This window comes from Rhinatrema bivittatum, chromosome 8, assembly GCF_901001135.1.
Source record: "Rhinatrema bivittatum chromosome 8, aRhiBiv1.1, whole genome shotgun sequence".
In the NCBI taxonomy this organism is placed as follows: domain Eukaryota; kingdom Metazoa; phylum Chordata; class Amphibia; order Gymnophiona; family Rhinatrematidae; genus Rhinatrema; species Rhinatrema bivittatum.
Window position 1 is genome coordinate 60605188 of NC_042622.1, and position 13340 is coordinate 60618527.

Below are 13340 nucleotides of genomic sequence, written 5' to 3' on the forward strand. Positions count from 1 at the left end.
AGGATGTTGGGGAGGTACCCGTAGTGGAGAATGTTTTCATGGGTAATGATTCAGATGGACGGCGGTTACTACCCCAAACCAAATGTGTCTGATACTTCACTTTCGATGCATATCCAGCATGGCTCTCTGCTTCAACGGGCATGGAGAGAAGACTGATACATCACGCATTTCCAGCATAGCTCCCTGCTTCAACAGCAGGAGAGAAGAAAAACAACCAATAAGGACTGTATAACATAGTCTGGGTAAAACAAATAAGCATGGGTGTAGCTTGCTTATTGTGGCGGTTACTACCCCTACTACCCCTAACTAATCAAGCTAGATATTTCAATGGTGGGGGTGGAAGGTAAATAGAACCAAGAGCTAAGAGAAACAGATAAGTATGAGAGAAAAAATGTGGTGAAGCTTGCTGGCAGACTGGATGGGCCGTTTGGTCGTCTTCTGCCGTCATTTCTATGTTTCTATGTTTCTACTCAAATCACGGTGAACCTAGAAGACGTGGTAGGCCCTGATTGACAAACTGAAGAGTAGTAAATCACCCGGACCGGGATGGTATACACCCCAGAGTTCTGAAGAACTAAAAAATGAATTTCAGACCTATTAGTAAAATTTTGTAACATCATTAAAATCATCCATTGTACCTGAAGACTGGAGGATAGCAAATGTAACCCCAATATTTAAGAAGGGCTCCAGGGGTGATCCGGGAAACTACAGACCGGTTAGCCTGACTTCAGTTGCCAGGAAAAATAGTAGAAAGTGTTCTAAACATCAAAATCACAGAACATATAGAAAGACATGGTTGTAATGGAACAAAGTCAGCATGGGCTTTACCCAGGGCAAGTCTTGCGTCACAAATCTGCTCACTTTTTTGAAGGAGTTAATAAACATGTGGATAAAGGTTGAACCGGTGGGGTTTTAAGATATAGTATACTTGGATTTTCAGAAGGCATTTGACAAGTTCCTCATGAGAGGCTTCTAGGAAAGTAAAAAGTCATGGGATAGGTGGCAATGTCCTTTCATGGATTGCAAACTGGCTAAAAGACAGGAAAACAGAGAATAGGATTAAATGGACAATTTTCTCAGTGGAAGGGAGGTGGGCAGTGGAGTGCCTCAGGGATCTGTATTAGGACCCTTACTTTTCAATATATTTATAAATGATCTGGAAAGAAATACGACGAGTGAGATAATCAAATTTGCAGATGACACAAAATTGTTCAGAGTAGTTAAATCACAAGCAGATTGTGATAAATTGCAGGAAGACCTTGTGAGACTGGAAAATTGGGCATCCAAATGGCAGATGAAATTTAATGTGGATAAGTGCAAAATAGGGAAAAATAACCCATGCTATAATTACACAATGTTGGGTTCCATATTAGGTGCTACAACCCAAGAAAGAGATTTAGGCTTCATAGTGGATAACACATTGAAATCGTTGGTTCAGTGTGCTGCGGCAGTCAAAAAAGCAAACAGAATGTTGGGAATTATTAGAAAGGGAATGGTGAATAAAATGGAAAATGTCATAATGCCTCTGTATCGCTCCATGGTGAGACCGCACCTTGAATACTGTGTACAATTCTGGTTGCCGCATTTCAAAAAAGATATAATTGCGATGGAGAAGGTATAGAGAAGGGCTACCAAAATGATAAGGGGAATGGAACAACTTCCCTACGAGGAAAGACTAAAGAGGTTAGGACTTTTCAGCTTGGAGAAGAGACGACTGAGGGGGGATATGATAGAGATGTTTAAAATCATGAGAGGTCTAGAATGGGTAGATGTGAATCGGTTATTTACTCTTTCGGACAGTAGAAAGACTAGGGGGCACTCCATGAAGTTAGCATGGGGCACATTTAAAACTAATCGGAGAAAGTTCTTTTTTTACTCAACGCACAATTAAACTCTGGAATTTGTTACCAGAGGATGTGGTCAGTGCAGTTAGTATAGCTGTGTTTAAAAAAGGATTGGATAAGTTCTTGGAGGAGAAGTCCATTACCTGCTATTAAGTTCACTTACAGGTCGATACAGTAACGTGCGGTTAAAGATTCCCCGTCTGTAACGTGCTGGGAGCGCACAATACAGACGAGTAAGGCGATCCAGCGATACAGTCTCCAGTTTCACGCGTCCTTAGCGCTTCGTAAAATAGACACATAACCCTTTCCGCACGCAGCATGTATATGATGTGTAAATGAACGAATTAGCTGTATAATGAAGGAATTAGCTATTCCCCTCCGATACTGTAACGGGCGCTGATATTATCTCCTTAGTAACCCGCTGTTTTGCCGCGGCCTTAACGTGTTAGTTTACCGCCTCCCCCTAGTAGGTGTTAGGACTGTGAGTCTAGTAACAAATCCATCGACACCGCTTAAGATACTCAAAAACAATAAAACACAATTAAAAAAAAGCGATACAGAGATGATCGAGAAAATGTAATGCTGTGGGACACACAAAACCTGTCAGAAAAAAAAATAAAAATTTTTAAATACCTGTCGGAGGGCCGCGTGGGTCCAGGCGGCAGGCGGCCGGCGGCGGGGGGCGGGTGGTCGCGTGTTAAATCTAGGCCGCTGGCGGGTGGGCGCCTGTTCCAGGCGGCGGCAGGGGCGGGTGGACGCGTGTTAAATCTAGGCCGGGTCGCACAGACACGTATTCATCCAGGCGGAGGAGCCGGTGGCGAAAGCAGCCGGCTCCTCCGCCTGGATGAATGAATGCGCGCCTATGCGACCCCCTGCGATTCGGCGCTCAAGGCGTGACGTCACGACGCCCGACGTCATGGCATGTGACTGCCTTGAGCACCGAATCGCAGGGGTCGCACAGGCGCGCATTCATTCACTGCCGGTGGGGGCTGCCAGAGGCAGCCCCCACCGGCAGTGAGTGAATGCCGGCGGCAGCCTTCACCGGCAGTGAATGAATTCATTCATCCAGGCGGAGGAGCCGGCGGTGATGAATGCGCGTCTAGGTCTGTGCGACCCGGCCTAGATTTAACACGCGACCACCCGCCCCCCGGCTCCCGCCGCCGGCCGTCTGAAACTAACGCGCGTCCCCCTGCCCCCGCCGCCGCCTGGAACAGGCGCCCACCCGCCCGCAGCCTAGATTTAACACGCGACCACCCGCCCCCCGGATCCCGCCGCCCGCCGGCTGCCTGGCCCCACGCGGCCCTCCGACAGGTATTTAAAAATTTTGTTTTTTACACTTCCTGGTGCCTGTCATTTGAAATGACATTTGAAATGACAGGTACCAGCGCACCCAGGTTACTGTATAGGCGCTGTATTAAGCGCCTATACAGTAAAATGGGTTGCGCGGGCATAACCCTTCCCTAACGCTTCACAGCCGCGGCATGCATTTGCATGCAATTAGAAGAGAGTATCAGGCGCTAGGTCAAGAGAACTGTGCGTGCGGGGAGGAAGGGTGCGCCTGACACTGCCACACTGTTTCTACCGCGGCCTTACAGTATCGAGCTGTTAGAGAATAGCCACTGACATTAGCAATGGTAACATGGAATAGACTTAGTTTTTGGGTACTTGCCAGGTTCTTATGGCCTGGATTGGCCACTGTTGGAAACAGGATGCTGGGCTTGATGGACCCTTGTTCTGTCCCAGTATGGCATGTTCTTATTCCAGAGTTTAATTGTGCGTTGAGTGAAAAAGAACTTTCTCCGATTAGTTTTAAATGTGCCATATGCTAACTTCATGGATTGCCCCCTAGTCTTTCTATTATCTGAAAGAATAAATAACCGATTCACATCTACCCGTTCTAGACCTCTCATGATTTTAAACATCTCTATCATATCCCCCCTCAGCTGTCTCTTCTCCAAGCTGAAAAGTCCTAACCTCTTTAGTCTTTCCTCATAGGGGAGTTGTTCCATTCCCCTTATCATTTTGGTCGCCCTCCTCTGTACCTTCTCAATCGCAATTATATCTTTTTTGAGATGCGGCGACCAGAATTATACACAGTATTCAAAGTGCGGTCTCACCATGGAGCGATACAGAGGCATTATGACATTTTCCATTTTATTCCCCTTCTAATAATTCCCAGCATTCTTTTTGGTTTTTGACTGCCGCAGCACACTGAACAGACGATTTCAATGTGTTATCCACTATGACACCTAGATCTCTTTCTTGGGTGGTAGCATAGAATTTATTTATTCTTTCTGCAATGGTCTTATCTTCCCTCAGAGCCCCTTTAACTTCTTGGTCATCTAACAGTCCAACTCCCTCACAAGTTTCTTGCTTTGGATATATTTCAAAAAGTTTTTATTATGAGTTTTTGCTTCTACGGCCAACTTAATTTCAAATTCTCTCTGCCTTTTCAGTGTTTTACACTTAACTTGACAATGCTTATGCTTTTTTCTATTTTCTTCAGATGGATCCTTCTTCAAAATTTTGAAGGATGTTTTTTTTTGGCTAAAATAGCCTTTTTCACCTCACCTTTTAACCATGCTGGTAGTTGTTTTGCCTTCCTTCCACCTTTCTTAATGCGTGGAATACATCTGGATTGTGCTTCTAAGAATGTATTTTTAAACAATGTCCATGCCTGTTGTACACTTAACTTTTGCAGCCGCACCTTTCAGTTTATTTCTGTTTTCCTCATTTTACTAAAGTTTCTCTTTTGAAAGTTTAATGTTAGAGCTGTAGGTTTACATATTGTCCCCCTGCCAGTCATCAGTTCAAATGTGATCATGTTGTTATAACTATTGCCAAGTGGCCCACCACCGTTAGCTCTCTCACCAAATCCTGTGTTCCAATAAGAATTAAATCTAAAATAGCTCCCTCTCTCGTTGGGTCCTGAACCAATTTGCTCCATATGTCATCAGCAACTAGGGCAGCTGGGGTGTAAGGAAGAAGTTGGTTTATTTGGCCCACCTAATCAAAAATGTTGGTCTGCGGCCCCCAGGTATATTGTGGTAATGTGGCAGCACTGCAAGGGAATCCTGATACAAAGGGCTGCAGACAGGAAATGTCTTTTCTGCTGCCTATTTATGATAGACCTATGCAAATATAGAAGAGAGCCTGTTTTTTGGGAGTGTGTTTTTAATGTTGCATCATGTAGAACAATTAATTAAATTGATGTAGGAGTTCGTAAATATTCTTGTAATATGTTGCTTTTGTTTATAATACATTAGTGACTGGTCTGTTCAAGGCCATTGATTATTTTCACATCTTGTTTGGCTTGCTTTTGTGTGCTGTTCATATGATCGGGATGAAGATTTATTGCAGGTAGCATACCATGGACATTTCTTCTTTTCCCCAATTTGATGTGCATTTCAATAATAAACCATCAAAGTAGCCCTGAATTTAGCATGGGGAAAGTTCAGAAAGAGCAACTAGGGTCAGAGATGATATGATAGAGGTTTATAAAATCCTTAGTCATATAGAACAGGTTATTTTAGCATTTCAAGTAGCTGTAAAATTAGGGGACCCTCCATGAAACAGCTTGGATAACATGTTTAACAAGTGAGATATTAAGAACAATAAATGAAATGAAAACAGTGTGTAGGTTACCCTTTCAGCACAGCTTTGACAGAAGTTGCATTGGAGCTCGCCAGGAACAAATAAGTTCAAACCCCACTTATGGCAGGGATTTTTAAAGTGCAGGGGATTGGAGGGAGAGGCCGGGGGTGGCGGGGGGAGGTTGGGATTGTGTGGCGGCGGCAGCAGCAGAGGATTGTATTTAAAAAAAAAAAAAAAAAATCAGGGAAAGGGGTGGGTAGAGGGGGCACCACAGACCTAGGAACACTTTTTGGGTGGTGGGTGCACATCCCGAAAGGGCTAGATAAAGATTTTTGTGGGAGAGTACAGAGAAATGAGCCGTAGTCCCTGTACTACTTTATTTTTTTATTTTACAATGCCATTTAACCAGTACCTTCAAAAGATATCCAGTTAATTAAGTGGGAAGTTATTGAGCCACAGAAGGCCAGATAACTAATAAATCTAATCAGCTATATTCTAACATAGCTGGTTTATTTTTTTTTAACTTTTTAACTTTAGCCGAGTATATTCAGCCAGACGTTTATCCTGCTGAATATCTGGGTAAAGATATAACTTGTCCAGTTAACTTATTCACTAACTGGCTTACTGAATATGGATCTGGAAATAAATAACATTTTGTAGCATAGTAGTTTTTCAGCTCCTTCAGCATCTGGCCTTGCCACTCTTATTCTCTGTGCGGCCAGGTGGCAAGGGCAGTATTTCTGCTATCTAAGCAGTGGCCTCTGCTTGGCATGACTCCAGCCACCTAATGTTTTGATCTGCATGAGGCCCTGTAGTCTTGTGGGACCTGCCAGCCCCCCCATATGCTTCAAACTGCAGATGACTGGAATGATGCCAGGGAAAGGACCCTGTTCAGATTAGTGAGAATATTGGTTAGGGTGCTGCCCAAGGAACCTAGCTCCTCATTAGTGCAGCCTGGTAGCAACAGTCTAGTGTAAAATTTTAGGTGACCTGTTGCCTGATAATTTTCCAGGCTTGTTTCAATAGATTGTGGAAGTAAGCTACCACTAGACATAAATGTGGCTGATATTTAGTGCTACTTAGCCAGCTAAATAGGGACTTATCCGGCTATGTTCATTGTCTGCCACTTAGCTGAATATATTGGGGGCAGGCAATGGGCCGAACAGGGTGGTGCTCCTTATCTAGATAAGTGCTGATATTTTGACTTATCTGGTTAAGTTAACCAAATAAGTTAGACCTGCCTGATAGCAGATCTAAAGTTAGCCAGATTTAACTTATTTGGGTATATTCAGCAGCATAGCCGTTCCGCAGAATATCCCTTCTAAGTTAGCCAGACAAGTTTTATCTGGTTGACTTAGATAGCTGGCTATCTTTGGCTATTGGGCCCAAATATAATTAGTTGCAGGGTTACATGGGGCCTTCATATTGCAGTCTCTCTTTTTTTTTTTTTTTTTTTTTTTTTAAATTTAACAAATTTAAACTATTATGTACTCTGTTATTTTTACAAGTTAAGGTAGTTATTAATTGTTTAATTTCTTTTTCTTCTGAGGTCTCCTAACTGCTTGACTGTCTTGAGTTCCTGGACAGCACAGCTATGGTTTCAGCTGATGGTCATAACACAAATGAAATTTACACATCATTGTGCTCTTCAGCCATGGAAGATGTGGAGGCAGATCTTGATTCCACCATTTTTGTTGCTTTCAAAGGAGATATAAAAGACAAAGATTTTAAATGGAAATTAAACAACATATTGGAGAATGTACCTAACCTTTTACACATAGGTAAATCAGTTTCCTACTGTTTTCCAAGGCAATATGTCCAGTTTGTTGTTCCACTACTCTGAGGTACATATGTCAATGACTAATAAGTGTTGAAATGGTGACTGCTGCTAATGGTCCATTTCAGCTACTAGTAGACAGTTCACTGCCTCCTTCAGTATACTGATATATTTGGGGAAGGATTACTCAAAAGTGCTCATCTGTCTGGTTGTGGCTTATTCTCTCCACTCAAATATTTTTAAGACCATTGTTTGAAATCTTGGTTCCTGAACATACCCAGATCAGCCCGGAAAAGTGGGTTGTGTATCCCTACCAGCAGGTGGAGTCAGAGAACAATTAGAACTTTGAGCACTGCTACATAACGAGAATGCCACCTGCAGTCACTCAGTATTTCTTTGACCCCAGCGGGGGTGGTACAGATGCAGTCCTGGTGAGGGAAAACCTCACCGGGGGAACTGATGATATCACCCCAGCCGACTCTCCAGTGGGGGAGGGGGACCCAGAGGGGTTTCCCCCAGAATTTGTCCTCCTTATGCACCAGGCTTTCCTGGCAAGGAAACGCTCAGCGGTAAAGCGGCCCAGTCTCTTGGGGGCAGATTCGGACCCGCCTGAGAAAAGAGGTCGGGGTATGGACCCTCGTCAGCGCATCTTTGATCAGGCTCACCCCACAGGGGATTCTCCCCAGGGTATACGAGATCCGATCCCAGGGTCTGGGGCGACTCCGGCTTTTGGGGTAGTAGGGGCGGCTGACCCGGATCCGTGGCCGGATCTGGCTGATGTGGATACTGATGATCTGGATTTATACTATTTATACTCATTGTAAAGCTTGTTGCTATGTTATGTTACACTGTGAACCGAGGTGATGTTATTTACGTGCCCCGGTATATAAAAATTCTTTAAATAAAATAAAATAAATAAATGAGCCCAATGACCCCAGCATGGTGCGTTTGTTCAAGTGGGATGAGTTAAGACCTCTTATTCCCCAGGTCCTTGAAGTTCTGGGACAAGATTTCTCAAGAAGAGTCTGAGAATGAGGGCACCAATCCAGTCCTCGACGGCATTAGGGGTCCCACAACATCTTTTCCTCTGCCTCAGAAGGTTCACAAACTAGTGACCCAGGAGTGGGAGCCTCTGGATTCCGGCTTGACAGTGGGCAGAGCTATGGCGAGACTGTACCCGTTATCTTCTGAAGTTTTGGATTTACTGAAGATTCCAAAGGTGGATGCCGCGGTCTTGGCAGTCACAAAAAAGACCACTATCCCGGTTGCTGGGGCGGCTGCCCTTAAGGATATGCAGGACTGCAATCTGGAGATCCAGTTGAAGCGAGCATTCAAGGTTGTCGTGCTAAGCCTTTGGGTGGTGGTTTGCGCTAGCCTCATGTCTGTGTTGGATCCAGGAGTCGGCTGCTGGGGCCGGTACGGGCGACAGTGGGGCTCTGCAGTCCGCCCGCCTAGAAGCAGGCATCGCTTATGTTGCAGATGCTTTGTATGATCTGGTGAGGACCTCAGCGAGAGGTATGGTGTCCTTGGTGTCAGCACGGTGTCTCCTCTGGCTGCGAAATTGGGCAGCAGATTTGTCCTCCAAGTCTCAGCTTTGTAATATACCCTTTAAGGGCAAGCTCCTGTTTGGAGAGGATCTGGATCATCTAGTAAAGCTGCTTGCCGAATCCAAGGGCAATCGGTTGCCGGAAGATAAAAGATCTTCTAAGACAGTCTTCCCTCCTCGAGCTAGGTTTCGGGACTCTCGCCACTTCAGATCGGGTAGATACTCCGCACCTTCTGCTTCTAAACCAGCTTCAGGGCGCCAGCAGTCCTGTCGAGGGGGTTGCCAGCCCGGAAGAGATCCGGGACATCTTGGTGCAGGAAGTAATAAAAACCCCCTATGAAGCCACGAGCATCCATTCTGTTGTCGAAGCTGTCTGAGGCAGATTATCCAACTTGTACACGGAATGGGCAAGAATTACTTCAGACCTCTGGGTCTTATAAGTGATCAAAGATGGGTATGCACTGGAGTTCTCGTGCCCGGTCCGGGAGGTTTTTGTGGAGTCCCAAGTGGCCTCAGGTGTCAAGCGAGAGGCGGTCCGGGTGACTCCACAACGACTTCTTGAGCTCAAAGCTATTGTCCCAGTTCCAGAGGCTCAACAGGGACGAGGTCAGTATTCCATGTACTTTGTGTTCCCCAAGAAGGAGGGCACGTTTCGGCCCATCCTCTATCTGCAGAAGGTGAACCGTTGCCTTCGGGTTCCTTGCTTTCGTATAGAAACCCTGAGGACAGTGATGGCCGCAGTTCGAAAAGGGGAGTTTCTCGCTTCTCTGGACCTCACAGAGGCGTATTTACACATTCCGATCCGGCTGAATCACCAGAGGTTTCTGCGGTTCAAGGTTTGGAATGACACTTCCAATTTCGAGCCCTCCCCTTTGGTCTCACAACAGCTCCTCGCACGTTCATCAAGGTGATGGTGGTGGTGGCAGCGGCCTTCCTTCGTCAGAAGGGAATCTTGGTCCACCCGTACCTGGATGATTCGCACGAAGTCTTGGGTGGACTGCAAGAGATCAATGCACATGGTGATGTTCACATTGCGATCCCTAGGTTGGGTAATCAATGTACAGAAGAGTCACTTGGAACCCACTCAGAAGTTGATTTATCTTGGAGCATGATTCGATACCTTGCTGGGTAAAGTGTTTCCAGTGGTAGACCGAATAGGGAAGTCGCAGGAACAAATACATTCCCTTTTTTGAAGGAACAATCCCACAGTGTGGCATCATCTTCAGGTCCTGGGCTCCATGGCTTCAACCTTGGACTTGGTTCCTTGGCGTTCGCTCACTAAAGACCTTTACAGCGTAAGCTTTTGTCTCGCTGGAGCCCGGTGTCGGAGCAATTCCATCTACCAATGCCTCTACTTCCAGAATCCAGAGCCAGTCTGTCATGGTGGCTGTCACTGGACAATCAGGAACGGGGGGTGGATTTGGACACTCCGAATTGGCTGATAATCTCCACCAATGCCAGCCTCTCAGGTTGGGGGGTGGTGTGTGCAGACAGGTCTGCCCAAGGGCTCTGGTCAGCGATGGAAAGATCCTGGTCCATAAACTGGCTCAAGACCAGGGCTGTACATCTGGCCCTGCGGGCGTTTCTTCCCTGGATCTAGGGCAGAATGGTGTGAGTCTTCTCAGACAATATGACAACGGTGGCGTACATCAACCGGCAAGGCGGGACTCAAGTCCCGCCGTAGCATTGGAGGCACGTCTTCTGTTCACCTGGGCAGAGCGCCATCTTGAGGGCGAACGCAAAAACAGTTCGTTCTTTCAGCTGTTGCCGAGAACAGGGCTCAGTGGGCATAGATGCACTTGTGTGTCCTTGGCCCACGGGGATTCTGCTGTATGCTTTCCCGCCCTGGCCCCTTATAGGTCGGCTTCTCCGTCACATAGAGCGGCACCCGGGAAGAGTGATTCTGGTGGCGCCGGAGTGGCCACATCGTCCGCGGTTCACAGATCTGGTACGCTTGGCTCTAGAGGGTCCACTTCAGCTGGCTCATTTAACGCATCTGCTCCGTCAGGGGCCCATATTTTTGGATCGGGAGGATCGCTTCTTTGTCGTGGCTTGGCTTTTGAGAGGCGACGTTTACACTTGAGGGGTTATTCAGAACAAGTCATTTCCACCCTCCTGCAGGTGAGACGTCCAGCCATTTCTATGGCCTATGTGAGAGTTTGGAAGCTTTTTGAGACGTGGTGTCATCAGCGTTCCTGCGACCCTTTAGCGGTGCATGTTCCTCGGGTGCTTGACTTTCTGCAACAGGGCCTCACTAAGGGCTTGGCATTCAATTCCCTTCGTGTACAAGTTGCAGGTCTAGGTACCTTTCGGGGAAACTTTGACGGCTGTTCGCTGGCAGCTCATCCGGATATTGCTCGATTTCTTAAGGGGTCAAACATTTGCGCCCTCTCATCCCTTCGGTGTGTCCGGATTGGAGTTTGAATTTAGTCTTGCGAGTCTATGTGGCACTCCTTTCGAGCCTCTTTGTGGAGCTTCCCTGAAAGATCTGACTTTGAAAACGGTGTTTTTGGTGGCCATTTGCTCGGCCCATCGGATCTCGGAGTTGCAGGCGCTGTCTTGTCGGGATCCTTTTCTTCGGATTTACTACGATTGGGTATCTTTACGTACGGTTCCATCTTTTGTCCTTAAGGTGGCTTCAGCCTTTCACGTCAATCAGACTGTGGAGCTTCCGGGGTTCCCCAGCTGGCACTGGGAGTTTTCTCAGAACAGAGACCTTCATCTTTTGGATGTGCGGCACGTCTTATTGCGTTATCTGGAGGTTACCAGTCACTTCAGACGTTCTGATCATTTGTTCGTTCTCTTTGGTGGCCCAAAGAAGGGGGACAGAGCGTCAAAGGCGACCAAATCTCGGTGGATTAAGGAAGCCATTTGCTCGGCATACATAGCCCGAGGGCGTTGGGTGCCTTTGGGTCTCAGAGCTCATTCCACTAGGGCTCAGGCTACCTCCTGGGCAGAGTGTCAGTTACTGTCGCCTCAGGAGATCTGTAGGGTGGCGGTGTGGTCATCTATTCACACTTTTACGAAACATTACTGATTGGACATTAAGGCTTCAGATGAACCGTCCTTCGGGGAGAGTGTGCTTCGTGCGGGTCTTTCGGGTTCCTGCCCAGTGTAGGGTATGCACATCCGGTCTCGCCAGGCCTGGTGCCAAGTAGGAGCCATATGGCATTGTAGAAGGATGCATTCCAACTGTGCTGCAGTGATTTAATCCCAAAGCTCATAAAGGCTTTACAGAAGTCTTCTGAGACTGGCTTTAGGGTATGTGTTGCCCGAGACTTCAGCTCCACTCTTATTTTTTGGATCTGACTTTAATCTCTGACCTTGGACTTTTGTCCTGTTAGATTTGCATAGTCTAATTCGATGCATTACATACTGCAAGGGTCACAGAAGTTCCGAGTTTTTCTGTCCGGAGAAACAAGAGGAGTTTTCACCTAATGAACCCAAGTGGAAAGCATAAAGAGCCTCTGCCATGGCTATTGACACTTGTGGGCTCTCGTGGTTGTAAGTGTCAGGGCTTAAAAGAAAACATGCAGGACAGACTTGTATGCTTGCTGTGCAGTGGAAAGAATTTTTTTGGAGTTAGTCAAGGAGGCAGTGGATTTGATCAAATATCATTGTTTGTTCTAGACGCACTCTTAGCTACCACTTCAAAACCAGCCTCCACCTCAAGGAGATAGTAGTTGGGGTTTTTTTTTGTTTTGTTTTCCTCCAAGATAGCCTTCATCCACTTGTTTATATCAACAACAGAGCTGAAGGCCTCACCTATTTGACTGCAGAACCTCTGAGCCCTGCATGACAGTACAGTTAAAACCAGGATTTCCTAGCGTGTAGCAGATGGACTCAGGACCAATGGGTATAGTGTACTCCTGTTAGCAGTGCAGCTCCTCAGTATTTTCCGTCTCCATAGCAGTTAGGGACTATCTGCACGCTCTCAGAGCGTTAGACCAAAAATTTAAAGAACAAAACCGAAATTTAAAGAAGAAACCTACAGAAGACGAGCCCCACACTCCTGCGGTGATACCCTCGGGTCCCTCCCCCAGTTGAGTTTCCCGAGGTGATTTCTGTGGTCCCTCGGAGGTGAGCCTCGGTCCGGTGGCCGATTCGCGGCAGGGACTTAGCCCCCGAATCCTCGGGCGCGTCGTAGAGGCAGCCTCGGTCCGTCGGCCGAATCGCAGCAAGGACTTAGCCCCTGATCTCGGGCATGGCTGACAGGCAGTGGGTGCACCCCCTCGAGTGCGGCGGTGAAGGTATTTGCCCTCTCCCCCCGCAGCAGGAGACCGCCCGGAGCAAAACCGGGAAGCGCCGAAGATAAGGTAAGGTGTAAATCTTCTACTTAATCCAGTCTCCTAAGATCGAGGAGGAGCACAGATCGGCGATCGGAATCTGTGCCACCGGGTTGATCCGCCCTAGCAGGGCCAGGCCCCGGCTGTTCCTGGGTCTGCCCACGTGGAGACCCTCCAAGGAGCTCGCCATATTGCCCGCACGCTCGCCATCGCCATCTTGGCCTTGTTCGCCGCGCCGTCCGATCCGAGCGCACAAATTAAGCTAAGCGCACAAAATGATTTGTGCGCATATT

At 47.0% G+C, this 13340-nt stretch overlaps 1 protein-coding gene across 4 annotated transcripts in view; it reads left to right on the plus strand.

Annotated features, from left to right (window-relative positions):
• NCOA6 (nuclear receptor coactivator 6) overlaps positions 1 to 13340 on the plus strand; it is a 284262-nt gene that overhangs the window by 16850 nt on the left and 254072 nt on the right. For all 4 annotated transcript variants that reach the window (XM_029613390.1, XM_029613391.1, XM_029613388.1 and 1 more), the window contains exon 3: positions 6988 to 7219. In XM_029613390.1, the coding sequence (XP_029469250.1) occupies positions 7033 to 7219 (187 nt within the window). In that variant the 5' untranslated portion in view covers positions 6988 to 7032. The remainder of the gene's footprint in view (positions 1 to 6987; positions 7220 to 13340) is intronic.